At 41.6% G+C, this 15,458-nt stretch overlaps 1 protein-coding gene across 3 annotated transcripts in view; it reads left to right on the forward strand.

Annotated features, from left to right (window-relative positions):
- The first annotated feature begins 1,700 nt into the window (after positions 1–1,700).
- The window catches only part of nacc1a (nucleus accumbens associated 1, BEN and BTB (POZ) domain containing a), a 17,809-nt gene continuing 4,051 nt past the window's right edge, over positions 1,701–15,458 (forward strand). Inside the window, exons 1-7 of one of the 3 annotated variants that reach the window (XM_005734509.1) lie at positions 1,701–2,120; positions 6,184–6,338; positions 7,564–7,842; positions 8,008–8,638; positions 8,820–8,990; positions 12,267–12,372; positions 12,571–12,668. In XM_005734509.1, the coding sequence (XP_005734566.1) occupies positions 6,213–6,338; positions 7,564–7,842; positions 8,008–8,638; positions 8,820–8,990; positions 12,267–12,372; positions 12,571–12,668 (1,411 nt within the window). In that variant the 5' untranslated portion in view covers positions 1,701–2,120; positions 6,184–6,212. The other 2 variants (XM_005734510.1, XM_005734511.1) reach the window with 2 other exon arrangements.

Raw genomic sequence — 15,458 nt, forward strand, 5'->3', positions numbered from 1 at the left:
AGAAATGTATTGGGGTGACACTCCTGAAATGATTCTGCATTTGTCCTACTCCCTTTCATTGAAGGAAACTTCAATGAAGTGAAAAAATATATATAAAGGAGGCATGATCAGAGGCCCCTGGGTAACTTGAGGGGCCAAGACCAGAAGACCAGTGAAAATGTTGATTTGTGTATTAGAGACTTTCCTCAGTTTTAATAGTTACCAAGGTTGACATTAGGGGGCCAATTCCAGTCAATTCCACTGATTGCTGATTACCTGTTTCTCAGGTAATCAGCAATCAGTTAACTTCAGTAACACAGATGAAGTCACTGCTGAACCCATGCCTTGCCTGTTATTTTATTTCAGACTGAATGTGCTGAAAGTATGCAATGCAAATCAAAGTAAAACAAACTCACGTTCAAATCTTAATGCTCTACATCAGATTATTACCAGAAGAAGCACTGAGTTGAAATTCATCAGCAACTTTCTTACATTTGTCTTCAAAAGGTTTAACCTCCTAAGACTCGAACTCTTCCACGGCATGCATTTTTAATTTCTCTTTGATATTTGAGCATATTGGGGCCCGATGAATGTAAAAACAAAGAATTACGAGATATTTTTTTTTACCTCATTTTTGTTTCTGAGAAAAATGAAAGCCACATATGAGGACATTCGTTTAAAGTTTAGATGGAACAGTAGCAGTATAACGTCCTCGTAAGTGGATAGCAGGCACTTGTAGAGCAAAATTGAGTATTTTGATCTAAATAACCCAAAATGATGTCCACATATGTGGACGCAAGGTCCTAGGAGGTTAAAATTGATATAACACGTATAAAAAGGCATAAAATATTGAATATTAATTAATTTTTGCTAATTTTTGTGCATAAAATGAAAAGATTAAAACTCATAAAACAATTTTTAAAAAGTGGCTTTCCATTTGATTCAATTTTATATGATGGATTATGCATAAAAAATAGAATTGGGCTGAAAGGTCTAAAGGTCTTTATTACGTATACAGGTTCACGTTTTTTTAAAAGTAACTAAGTAACTAATTGCTTTTGAAAATAAGTAATGAGTAAAGTAACTGGATTAGTTTTTGGAGAAGTAATCAATAATTAGTAACTATTTACTTCTTTCAAGTAACTTAACCAACTCTGCTACTGACATTTGAGTTAAATAATTCCCAGAATACCATTCGAGAGTCTTTAATTACTTAATGTTGCTTTTCTCTGTATCTTTGCTGACAGGGTCGAGTGAAATTATTAACATTAACATTGTGGGATACTATCCTTTTAGGTACCTACATTGAAATATGCATTTGGCAAAAGCACGTGAACAGAATAGTGCGAGGTTTAAGTGCCAGATGGAATTATTATATTATCAAAGTATATATAGTCATAGGGTTTTCTTGTTCTTATGATGATGTCCACGTTTGGGGAATGTGCTCTTTTGATGGCGTTTATTAACAAACCTGTGATGACACAGGTTTGCGTTTCTGCGTGTACTCTGTGTCCATTCGGATTTTGATTTCGCTGTGCCTCCAGCTTACAGGGTGAAAAAAAGAAAGAATTCATAGAACAGAGCACTCTATAGATAGGGTGCTATAAATAACGCCACTGCACGGTTTATAACTATATGCCAATTGGGCAAATATGCCTGTATAAGTATCATAGGTTTCACTTGTTTACAGCCAACAAGGGTGCGGCTTTATCGCTACTTTATATGCGCCCGCGGAGTTCACTTAAGTTAAATAAGTACACACACAGAGAGAGAAACATATACACATACACACGGCCTACTTCCATAGTTCATTTGCGGAGAGGGAGAGAGCAAGATAGAGAGAGAGACTCAGACTAATTCCTCCACGCAGCCTGTGCCAATGCGCAAACAGTCTACGCCGTGGGATAGGTCTCCCCCAAATTGAGGCTGCGCTCTCAACGATCATGCGATTGAATGACGAGCGCGTCATGCTTGTCTTCCTCCTCTGCTGTTCGCTGCGATCGGTGGCTCTGCGTTCCGCAATCCCCTGGGATACTGTACCGCCCTCGATGGCTCTTCTATCGCCGTTCCGCTCCCACTGAATGGCTGTCCGGAGCGAGGAAAAACGAACCAGCGCTCTGCATCAGCTTCCCAGCGAGGGGGTGAGTGTCTTGTTCGGCCGTCAGTCAGTCGGTAGGGTCGTCTGATGATCCACCGGCGGCAGCGGCGGTGGAGGAGGAGAAGAAGGAGGAGTGGGTGGTCACCGTTAGATTTTTTAGGCTGATGGAGCAGGAGGGGGGGGGGCAGTCCAGCAGAAGCACCAGCAGCAGTGGGGCAATTAAAGTTTGGGATAAGTGCGCGACTTTAAGGGGAAAGCTGGTCCAGGCTGGCACAATCTAAACTTTCTATTGCCCTTTTCAGCCTAACAATAATAATTATAATAAAAATATAGCTCGTTATCAGCAGCGGAGCAGAACACGTTTAACTTAACGAGCCTCACAAAACATGAGAAAATTCAACGGCAGTCCGTTTGTTTCTGTCTCTCGCTTTTTTTTTTGGCACGGCAGCTCTTGTGAGCGCCGGCTGCAAAAAGAATTGTGCCTTGTTGTGCTCCCCCCACCAACCACCCCCCCCTGCTCCGTGCCGCACTGGTTCCGTCTGGCTCGCCCTCAGCTGCTGCGTGTCCTGGGATGACCTGTTGATGTCGGTAGAATGGAGAATGGCAGGGGGAGCGATTTCCCCCGTCGCCAAAATATTTAAATAAGCAACATTTTGGGCCTGACTAACCGGCGTCGCAGCACGGCTACCTCGTCCGCTCGGCCAGTAAGTGCTTTGTTTACCTTTGTGAGTGCGGAAATGCTTGACATTGTGCAGCTGGGGCTGAGTGTGCGCGAGGTGGATGGTGCGCCGGGCGAACCCAAAATATTTTAACTGTGGCGTTAGCTTTAGCCGTTAGCCACCTCCCATAGGCCGTGCTGCGGATGGAAGGAGAGGGCAATCAGATATTTCAGCGCTGACAGCCACTTGGAGGAGGGGGAATGGAGGGGGGATAGGGACTCCCGAAGTGGCCCGATTCCTGTAAAACTACTTTAGATTCGTCTAACCGATTGCCATTTGAGGGCACGTAAACAATCGCACGCCATCCTGGATTCCCCCTTAACGCATCCATGCTGTCCCTACCTCCCAGTAGCCTCCCGGCTGGGTAGGCACGGATCGGACACCCCCAGGTGGGTTAAACAACTCCTTATCCTTCTACACGTTATTTGGCAACACTTTCAGCACAGTGGCACACACATTAAAGGAAAAAAAAAAATCAGAAATGTGAAGTTAAAAAAGTCTGTTTGTAAAACAATCAGCCTTCTTGCTGTGAGGATAAGCAAAAGTCAGGCCTGCCAGGAGCACAGCTATGCAAGCATGGGCGCATATAATGAGGAAATGCCTATAGAGGGAACTGTGTGTGCCAGCTGTATGAGGGGCTTTTCCACATAATGATCTGAAAGGTTTGAACCAACATAAGAGTTTGGTGGAATAAGTTTCAAAATAGGCTGAGAACCAGTCCATCATAACACAACTGAGCCCCCCTTGAAATATTCTAAAGGCTGCTATTAAAAGTGTAAGGTCTTTAGTATGTTGTATGTCTGACCTACTTTCCTCCCAGGGCTGGCTGGTATGAGAGCTAAGCTACAGGGTTAGTTGGGGTGAATTTCATTTGCTCACGCTGTTGCTGCTGCACTCTACTGTATATATTTAAGGACCTGAGATTATTCTTCTCATCCCTACAGGCCCCCGCTGCCCCTCCTTAGTGCACAGGGCCACACACACATGTGCGTGCACACGCTTGCATTCTCGCTCACTGTTGGGGCAAACTGTGCAAACACACCCCTGCTCTCGGCCCAGCGTTTGTGTGTCTTGATGTGCAACCATGTGTGCTTACTGTGGCTCGCCAAACTGTAAACAAGCAGTATTGTCTAATGTCTGTGTGTGACTCAGTGTGCCTTTTGTGGGTTTGTTTGAGTTTGTGTGTGTGCGCATCTGTGTTTTAGTATGAGGGAGAGGGGAGCTTGAGTGAGATGGAGACAAAGAGAGCATTTCTCTTTACCCTGGAGCTTGGCGAGGTCCCAAATGAAAGGCTTTGGATATGATGGGCTGGCTCGCTTCAACCCTCATCAGTCAGTCACACTAAAGTTTGCTTTTTATGCCTCTCACAGGGTGGGCTTCAGTCACTTTGCTCTCACATTATCAGATAGTATCTTACACTGATAACGCTCTATGTGTGGGTGCATGTAGGTTCAGCAAGCATTCATGCAACACTTTTAAGTGGTAATATATCTCTGCATTGCAGGCCTGTACCCTCATCTGCGCGCATAGAAATACTTATGACGGGCCTTGTGCTTTAAGTAAGCACGAGCAGTGCAATGCCATGTAGGCTGATCAATGGATCTGTTGTTTGCATTGCTCTTTTTGAGGGTACAGAGGGTATATACATGCATGTGAATAGCACCTCCGAAATTGCTGTTTATAGAACGTGCTATCACAAAGCATAGCTGGTGTAACACCATCGAAGCATGTTTACATACCTTCACAGTATCAAGCGAGTAATGTAATATACCCTGCTTATAGCCCTCATAGCCACAGCAGAGGGAACGTTGGCTCATTTTAATTTAATATTGACAGGCATAATCTATCAATCTTAGAGCGGATATGGGGCAAAGGGGGGGCATGTTTGCCTCTGACTGTTGACTGAAGTGAATGGAAACATGCTATGCGGTTTTTGTTTAGGCCACACACACAAACACACGTTTGCACATAGAATACCAGAACATGACCCAGTTATCTGAGGACATGGGATTTTATAGCTCACAGAAGACACAGAAAATAAAAAGGCTTTCAGTAGCTGTTGGTACCCAGCACCAACAGCTACTGAAAGGTTAAAGTGACGTATAGGATTAATGAAATGTAGATTATCCTGTGGAAGTTTCAACAAAACTTAGTTTGAAATATCAGAGTGCTGCGAGCCTGCCAATACTATTCGGTAGACTGTGCGAAGGAGAAAATGCGGCCCATGTCGTTTGGGTTTTTCAAGAAATATATTGTTTTAATTGTGGGGAACCTTCCTTTAACAGACAGGCATTTCATTATGAATACTTTGGCCTAACAGTAATAAAACAGGCCAGTTAGATTTGCTCGGCGTTTTATTGCATTGTGTTAATGTGAGGTTCTGACATTCCTCAGCTGTTTAGCTTCTCTTTGAGCTTTCTGTCTTTTAACATAGCTGTGTTACATTACACCTTCACCCCACAATGCCTGGGGGGGAGTCATCACTGCAACGAAACAAGATGAAGCTGAAACATGCGACAGCAATCATGATTAATGCGATGTAACCCACTGAAAAGTGATTCACAAAGAAAGTTTATTATGTATCAAAATGTCACATGAAGAACTACTCCACAGTTGCCGTATAAATATTCTCATTCCGAGTTCTTTGGCAAATCAAAGCGAGATCTGGAGACGGCCTTTCAACATATTGTTTGTAGTGGTGCAGTCAAAGGTCTCCTAACTGTTACCAGTTGCAAGTATAGTGGCGGCCCTGCTCTTTTCTGACCAGCCTCATGGTCAAAGTTTATCCACATATCGACAAGACCAACAGGAAGGAGCTCATACTTGGTAAATGACGGCGGTTTTCACATGCGATTATATCTTTGCCCGTTCTCACACGTGGCCTAGCTGAAACATGCAGGAGGCAGCACCCGAGGCATCCACTCTCTTAGCATGAGTTTGCCAATTACTTATTACATATTAGAAGTTCCAACATGGAGAGCACTGAAAGTTTAGTTTAGTGTGGTCTCCTTATTGAACAGGCTTTCAGTTAAGATGTATGAAGAACTGGATTGTGAATATGAAGAATGAATTTACTTGAATTAAAACAAAAATCCTGTGCAAAAAGAAATATATCAACCATCGTTATTTGGGTTGGTTTGATAATAGTTGTAGTTGTTTTGTATGGAAAAAGGTCTGATTATACATGTAGTTTGAGTTGGGTGCTCTTCTGTATCATGGGAAAAAATTCCATGGAGAAAAAGAGCGTGTTTGGGGGAGTGGGAATTTGGCTCAGTATTTCCATATATGAAGTCAATCCTGTTTTTCAGTAACCAGCATTTGGATCTATTCACTTCCTCATTTGTCCTCTTTGTTTGTTTCTGCCTGTCTCTATTCTATCCCAACAAGACCTTTTTGGTGGTGTGCATAGGCGCACCATGGCCCAGACCCTCCAGATGGCGATCCCAAACTTCGGCAACAACGTTCTAGAGTGTCTGAATGAGCAGCGGCTGCAGGGACTCTACTGCGATGTGTCCGTGGTGGTCAAGGGCCATGCTTTCAAGGTACTGGTGCACTGTTTCTCTTATTTGCACTCAACTGACTGAAGGTCGTGGTTATAATGAAGAAGAAAAGACCTGAGTGTAAACAAAAAGTCCTGTGGCAGTCGTGCTCCATGGAAAAGGAACGTCATTATTCTTCAGAAGAACTGCTGTTTGGACATTTTCTTTTTTTTTGGGGTGGGGGGGATGTTGCAACATGTAACTTTTTGCAGCAGAGGCAGATGATGCATCATTCAGTGTGAATCCACATTTGTGCAAGTTTCTAGCCCCATATATAAGATGTTATTAATGTTTGTTTTAAAGATTGTTTTTTACGGGTTACAGGTTTTCTTTCATTTGCTGAGTAGTTTGAGTTATCCTGTCCATTAGAGACAATGTAATTTGTGCATTGTATTCATTCCTCAGTTAAATATTGGCCTCTAACGTTTTGTTTTTTTACCTTCTCTGAGATCTTTCACTTTGAGTAGGGCCTTCTTTTTCAGGGACATTGAAAGAACTCGATTAGTATTTTAAAAATGAAAGTACACTGAAGAGCTACTAAATCAATATGTTAATAAATCATTGGCTGGGTGTAGAACAGGGGTGGGCAACTCCAGGCCTCAAGGGCTGGTGTCCTGCAGGTTTTAGATGTGTCCTTGATCCAACACAGCTGTTTCAAATGACTAAATGACCTCCTCAACATGTCCTGAAGTTCTCCATAGGGCTGGTAATGAACTCATCATTTGATTCAGGTGCAATGACCCAGGGTGAGATCTAAAACCTGCAGGACACTGGCCCTCGAGGCCTGGAGTTGCCCACTCCTGGTATAGAAGCAGTTTACCAAAAGCTGTCAGAAGGGTTAATAATACAGGAAAACAAAGAAAACCCCAATTATCATATAACCCCCTGTGAGCAAGGGCGTTGGCGACAGTGGGAAGAAAAAACTCCCTTTTAGCAGGAAGAAACCTCCATCAGAACCAGGCTTAGGGAGGTGCAGCCATATGCCTATTGCAGTGTAACAAAGGGAGGATTGAGGGTCAGCCAATCAAGCCCTAACTATGTACTTTATTAAAAAGGGAAGTTTAAAACCAAACCTAAAAAGAACGGTTAATGGTGGTGGTTTTATTAAAACAAACCAAAACCGGAAAAAAAAAAATCCCCAAAACATCTCACTAGCCCTTAATAAATCAGTATATTGTAATATGTAAAATCATTTTTAAATTATGTTTTCTTTTTCTTTTTTTCTTAGGCTCATCGAGCAGTTCTGGCTGCTAGCAGTTCTTATTTCCGGGATCTTTTCAGCAGCAGCAACAACAGCAATGGTGGAGGTGGCGGAAGCAGTGAGGCCAGCCCAGCCGTAGTGGAGCTCCCGCCGGCCGTGCAGCCTCAGAGCTTCCAGCAGATTTTGGCTTTCTGCTACACAGGCCGTCTTAGCATGACAGTGGGGGACCAGTTTCTTCTCATGTATACTGCCGGCTTCTTGCAAATCCAACAGATCATGGAGAAAGGCACTGAATTCTTCCTCAAGGTAAAGCTAAATAGAAATAGAAAGTGAAGTAGCAGAAAACCTAAAGTCATTGTTTCATCAATTTGAACTGGTAAAATACAGGTTGAAATTTCTGTTTTGAGACTTTCTGCAAGGTAAGATCTATCTATTTGCTGACGCAAAGGTGATATATGCATTTATTGGTAGGTATCCTCCCCCAGCTGTGACTCCCAGGGCCTTCATGGAGAGGAGGCCCCACCTTCAGAGCCCCAGAGCCCTGTAACACAGACCAGTAACGGTGCAGCCCGGCCCGCCTCCTGTCTGACGCCGCTCCCTCTGGTATCACGAGTTAAGATGGAGCAGCCAGCGAGCCAACCAGAGGCGGCCACTCCTTACTCAGTGGTTTGCACTCCTGTAGCCAAGCGACTATGGGAGGGTGGCAGCACCCGAGATGGAGGTGGGGTAGGCTCAGGGGGAGGAGGAGGTGCCAGGAAAGCAGCCCGTTATTCCCAGGAGGCAGTGCGGGGCAGCGCTATCCACAGCCCCGGAGGTCTCGGACTGGCTGTGGGTATGGGTGCCACCACGACCAACCTCGTGGGAATGGTGGCCGGTGGTGGGATTGGTGGCGGTGCCAGCACCAACGGGAATTCTGCAGCAGGGCTTATCATGTCAGAGGGCGCCAGCCCTGGCACCCTGAGTACCTATGCTAGTGACTCACCTATCAGCTACCATGATGACGAAGAAGAAGAGGAGGGGACAGATGAAAGTGCTGAGGAGCAGTACAGACAAATCTGCAACATGTACACAATGTACAGTATGCTCAACATGGGAGCTGCAGGTAATGGACAGAATAGTTATACCAACACATACAAATATATCTAGCTGAAGTTTTTCATTACACCTTGATTACATATTTGTATCCTTTTTTTGGTTTGTGGAGGCATTGTAACCGCACAAAATATTCTCATAAATATAGTTTTATAGTTGATTCGAAATTTTTCCATATGTGGATTTTCTAGCTGCTGGTGAGCGTGTTGAGGCTCTACCAGATAACACGGAGACGCGAGGTCGGATGCGTGGCAGAGATCTTTCATGTCTTCCTGCAGAACTTATTGCCCAAATAGGCAACCGCTGTCATCCCAAACTATACGAGGAAGGAGATCCTGCTGAGAAACTAGAGTTAGTCTCAGGTATGTTTCTCTGTGTGTGTGTACCTAAAGACAGCAATATTTACAACTAAATTTAAAAAAAGAAAAGAAAGAAATTCAAAATGATTAGATTTGAGAGACAAAAATATCCAAATTTCATAGAATTGTCTTGGCTCGCTGTCTCCAAAATGTCAAACTTAACATGAGAAACCTGCAGGTGGGTGACGGATGAAAGAAAAACTGAAACCCTCGACCTTTACACTAAAGGGAATCCAGCAGCTCTGTGATGCTGTTGGGGGGGATGTTTTGCTTTTGTGGTTTAGGTCTGCTTGTATCTTTAGAGGCAAGCAAGGAATAAGAAAGAAAATGCCATGTGTAATCTCCTTTTTCTTATGATGAAACATTTCCTGTTGGGAGTGGTGTCCTCCACCCATCTGCAGAGCGCAAAGGGTCACTGAATAGTTTGGATATAAAACTGATGTTCACTGTTTGGCTTTCAAATCACCTCTTCTCAGTCGAGTTGAATTGGTTGATGGTTGATGAGAATCAAGCATCTTCTACAACCATCGTCAACCATCAACAACAAAAAAGGAAAAATCTTTTTTCTAGTGAAGTACCAGAGACTGAGAATCTAAAGTGCAGCATAGCTGTTGTGGTGGCCTGATACTGTTGTTGGATTTTCTTCTTTAATTTGTTGTTTGTCCATAAGTGTCAAAACAAAATATTTAGCATGTGGTTTGTAGAAAAAAAAAGAAAGAAAAATACTTTGATTCTGCTACAAGTGTATCAAAAATGAAGTCTTTACCTTGATCTAAACTACAGAAATCATAGATACATTTATACCAGACTGTCGTTGGGTCATTATCTCATTCGTAAATATAGCCAAGCTGCTTCAAATCCTGCTTATACTGTGCTGGCAGTGTTTTAGGAATTCTTGTCATGCTGAAAAATTGAGCTGTTCCCAATTAGATGATTTCCAAATGGTTTTGCATAATGGATCAAAATCTGTCAATATATTTCTGTGTTCATATATTTAATCAGTTTTAACAAGATATCTAACACATCTGACTGAAGTGCTTATAGGTTGCAGACACTCAGTGTTGTATCTCTCTCCTGACCTCCTCTATATCATTGTGCATACTCAGTCCTCCTCCTCTATACACACTGACAACAATTTGAACCAAAGAATTCCAAATTGGGTTCATTACCCCATAAGACCTGTGGATACTGATTTTCAGTCCAGTTCTTGTGTAATTTGGCGTACCTCAGCCTTTTCTCCCAGTGTTGAGTCTACAAGTGGGAATCACCAGATACTCCACAATACGATATTATCACAATGCTTCACTCATGGTACGATATTATTGCAATTTTTAACATTTTGTGACATGCTGAGTGTTGCGGTGAAATATATTGTGATTTATCACGATTTCCAACTGCACATTATGTCCCTAAAATTAAAATTTGTTTGTACTGATATTATCCAACACGATAAAGTTATCTCATTTCAGTTATTTATTTATTTTTTGCTTCAAAATTAGATTGTGAAGCAAACCAACACTGTCCCTGAATTATTAAAACAATTACATTTGTATTCAGCAACCTTCCTGTTCTATATGAGTATAACCAGAATACAGCCAGCTGGCAGTCAGCTGAGTCGAGTCCCCACGAGTTATCCTTCTTCATAAAGGCTCATTCAGACTGATTGCAACATGTTGGAAATCTGTCTGCATTTCTAAATTAAAAGTTTCTGTAAACCTTCAGTATTCTGTCTAAGGGAGATTGCTGTCAGTCCAAGTCAGGCTGCGACTACTTGCAGAAAGGTTGCTTCCTGTCAGATGACACGAGCCTGCTTCTTCGTACTATATCGATATTTGGTATCCCTGATATCGCCACACAAAATATCACAATACGATACTGTATCTTTTTTTTTTAGTTTTAATTTTAGTTAAGTCAGTGTTAAGTGACTTAACATACAAAAATCCTTCCTCTGGAAATGGTCAGCAACAAGGACTGAAAATGAATAAACAAAGAAGCTGATGTCCAAGGGAAAGTAGTTCTTCAGAAAGCCGGAAGAACTATTGCTCTAGACCACGATAAAAAAAATTACAAGTCTGGCTCCTTGGAAGCAAAATTAAAGATAAAGAAATGAGCAGCTGGTTAAGAGTTTTGCACAGTACTGCATATATCAGAAATATGTTATCAAACTAACTTATCTTATTTATATATTTATCTGATATCACAAGGGCAGCAGGGTGGTGTTGTTGTTAGTACTGTTGCCTCACAAAAAGGAGGTCCTGAGTTTGACTCCAACATCTGGCCAGGGCCTCTCTGTGTGGAGTTTGCATGTTCTCCCCACTTTTGCGTAGGCACTCAGGCTTCATCCCACTGTCCATAGACATGCAGTTAGTGGGGCTATTTTAACTGATAATTGTGAAATTGCCCATGGGTGTGAATGTGAGTGTGAATGGTTATCTGTCTTTCTGTGTTAGCCCTGCGGCAGGCTGGCAACCTGTCCAGTGTGTACCCTGCCTCTCACCCCATGATAGCTGGGATAGGCTCCAGCACACCCACCACCCTGATAAAGATAAGGGGAAGAGGACAGATAAATCTTATATAACATAAAATAAAAATAAATATTTTATTTTAGTGTTGTTTTTAGGTGAATAGTTTTATCTGCCTCAGTCTGCAGTCTGGAAATGAATGACATTATGGTTAAAGGTAGAGCTGAACTATTAAATACATATAGGCAGTGTAGTATGAGGTCTAAATAGGACAAGGCAGGTAGCACTGATATATATTCATATCTTCAGAGGACGCTGTCCTCAGATGACTGAGATTTGCAATGGCAAGCAGGGCTGTATTGCACATGTGACTCAGTTTGTTTATGTCAAGGACATACTGTGACTGTGCGTGTTACCTTACCAGTGGGGTTACACACTTCACTCTGCAGCAGCATGTGCCTGTGACAGAGCAACCTGAAGCAAGTGTTTCAGGGTAGTTTTATACTACATTTGTAAAAGTCAAAGGAATAAACTGAAGTAATGAAACCAAATCAAACCTCAAAGCTGTGACATTTAACTGGCGCACAGGCTTCTCTCTCCCCACCCACAGCTGCAGTGTGATATGAATCAGAGCTGTTGCTAGATAAATAAACTCTCCATTCCAGTAACCGAAAGCGAAGATCCTGACTGTATCATTGCTGTACCTGACCCACAAAAGTTGAAGAAGGGAAATGCCATAAAACGAGATAGCAGATAATCTCAGTAGATAATCTACAGTGATAATAAATGGTCTCAATTCTTTCTGGATTCTTTGCAGGTACTTCTGTGTATATATCACGAGCTCAGCTAATGAACTGTCATGTGAGTGCAGGGACCAGACACAAGGTGCTGCTGAGGAGGCTGCTGGCCGCCTTCTTTGACAGGTTTGCTTCTTCCCTCGATTTGTCTGGGTCTATTTATGCAAGTGTTTCATGCAAAGCGTAGTTTTAATATAGAAATTAAAGTTTTTTTTGTTTTCCTTTTTTTTTTGTTTTTTATCTGCTGGCATATGAAGGATAAATCAACTATTTTTGTGTTTCCTCTGTTCTGTCTACCTCTTTCTTATTTTTTTGATGTATCAGGAACACTCTGGCCAACAGCTGCGGGACAGGCATTCGCTCGTCCACCAATGACCCGAGCCGCAAGCCCCTGGACAACAGAGTGCTCCATGCAGTCAAATGTGAGCGTACATGTTTTGTCTGTCTGTGGGTGTTTGCCCACAAGCATGCAAACAATTTGTGCATGTACTGATGGAGGGGAATGTACATGCATTCACACTGCATGCACACACTGTGTATTTACACTGTAAACTAAGCCGTATCATAATCGTAGCTGAATTAATGAGTTAGCTGTGTAATGTCTCAGTTTTCCTTTTAGGTACATTTAGATAGTACTAATAGTAACAACAATAATATTAATCTTTATTAATACTTAGTAATTTTTTTTTTTAAATCCACATTACAACGTGCCTCACAGCAGCAACAAAACAAGCATAGTTTTTTTTTTTTTTTTGGTTTTGTTGTTTTAAAAGCATAAATAAGATTTGCATTGGTATGATTAGTGTTTGGCAATAACTCTGTGACCGCTACATAGTAACATTCACCCTGAAATCAAGTGTTGACATCAGACACACCAGAACAGAGATATTGTCCTGCTTATAGTGAGGTGATTATTTGTTCAGACGTTTTATAGTTTTGAGTTTTGCGAGTTGCCCTTTTTCTTTACAGCTTTGTGCTTTTTCAGTAAAAGCTTGCTGAAAGTGGAAAATGTATCCATGCTCACCATAAAATCAGATTTAAAGACATGTAGCTGTGAGCGGGACTCGTGACATCACTACTAGTCTGAAGCCTGTGTTGCACAACACACATAATACATTGTGAATAGCATTTCAGCAGCACATGAAACACTTTCAGCAGTCTTTTTGTGTAAAACTTAAACCAAAAAAAATATGTATGTTCATGTTTGCAATCGAGGGCTGAGCAAAAAATATATTTTTAGAGTTGTTAAAGACAAAATAATCATATTTCACTTGTTTACTGGATCATACCAAACTAAAAATGGACATGCATCACATGACTGGTTGTAGCTGATGGAGTTGTGGAGTATGCCACGTCGTTATTCTGCCCAGTACAGAGCATATTTACTGTGGTGTGAGCCAGTAAACAAGTTAAATGTGACTGTTTTGTCCCTGTTGACTTGAAAGTTTACATTTTGCTAGCTTTTCACATTTAGTTTTTGGACTACATTAATTGGATCTTGGGTTCAGTATTCCACTGAGGTCTTTGCCAGTTGAAGCCTGACCTTGTTTTAGAATTTCTAACAAGGTAACAGAACTACTTTCATTTTTATTATTTGCAGAAAAACATCTCCTGCCCAAAATATTATGCAAATCATAGCATTTTTGTCTTTGAACATGCCTGGAGGGGATACTCTATCATTCTCTTGGCACCTTACATGTAGGTGATGTGCCAAAACCCCTGTGGGTGAAAAACAAGAAAAAAAACTGACTGTGCCACCCATTACTTAAACCAAGCAATTTCTGTTTCAGTAGTGAATATTAAAAACATTCCCCTGAAGTAGATTTTTACTAGAAATCAGTCAGCAAAACAATTGTTGCTTTGTTGAGGTCACGCCACATGTGCTGGGGTTTTCTTATGCATTTTGCATACTGTAACGTTAGCCAGGATAATAAACACTGAACATGAGAGACAGCTGGATAAATAACTTGGCTGGTGTTTATAAAAGATTACAATTGTCTAAAGTGTTTCAGTTGAATTTTAAACCGAGCAAGTGTTGATTCGCATATTGAATAGACTTTCTTTTGTCAGTCATGAGTCGTTTTCACATATGCTCTGCAGCCCTGATCATTTCTAGAACTTACTCAGCAGAGGTGCTCATGAGAAGGAAGATGTCCGATCCAGTCGAGTTGCAGTGTTCTTTAACTTGCGGAGATTGTGTAATATCAAACTGTGCCAATAAGCAAATAGCACAGGTGATCATTTGGTACACGCAGGTAATAACACAGGAATATTGCCTATTGGTTGTCACTTCTGCTTTCTCCGCACTCTCTCTGCAGGCATTTCCATCGACTGTGCCACAGAGTTAATTCCAATTCTGTGAACACCTCTAAAGCAGGCTGTTTCATGCTGTATGCTACACATAAATAGGAACAACTATGGAAATATCCTCATCTGATTCCTTTGAAACTGTCGGAAGTTTTTTGTGTGCAAACTTCTATAGAGACTGTCGTGGTTAAAATCAAAAAGAAAAAGCCATAGCTGTAGTCATTTCCCTAAACACTGTAACTCTCATACAGCAGGCCTCTGTGTGCCTATTAGTCCTTTAACTCCTCCTATACAATAAGGAGTTCAGCAGCTAAACCTGGCACACAGGTACGTCTTAGATTCCTGAAGGTTCTTATCTATATCAGCCATTGGGACATCATCATGCTGCCTAGGAGCCACCTACAAATGGATTAATATGATCGATTTTTAGCATTTCTGCATTTATACTCCTTGCAACATTGTATTGTTTTCATTCTGTGACCGGAGCATTTAATTTATATCCACAAAACTTGAATATTGGAATATATCTGATATATTATGTTGCCTGGCAACTATCTAAATTTAGAGCAGGACCTAAGCATTGCAGGCGGTCCATAAAAAATTGACTCACTTTTATACTGTCAGTCCCATATAATCCAGTATAGTCCTTAAAAATATTTATTAACAAAGCTATTACCCCTTTTAGGGTTTTTTTTTGCCAGCATCACAAATAGATCAGATCATACTGTAGTATGTGCATGTACTTAGAATAAATCCATCTTCATTCAAATATTGGTGAAAGGGATGCTTTTGTCTGTTGTGGGTAGAAGACAGGCAAAAGGATCTGTCAGTACACTCGTGAAATTCGTTCTTGGCTCCAGTCACATCATAAAAGTGTGATCAGCCTAATTATTCCCCCCCCCCCC

The sequence above is a fragment of the Pundamilia nyererei genome, unplaced genomic scaffold (assembly GCF_000239375.1).
Source record: "Pundamilia nyererei isolate P.nyererei 1_Seehausen unplaced genomic scaffold, PunNye1.0 scaffold00059, whole genome shotgun sequence".
Taxonomy (NCBI): domain Eukaryota; kingdom Metazoa; phylum Chordata; class Actinopteri; order Cichliformes; family Cichlidae; genus Pundamilia; species Pundamilia nyererei.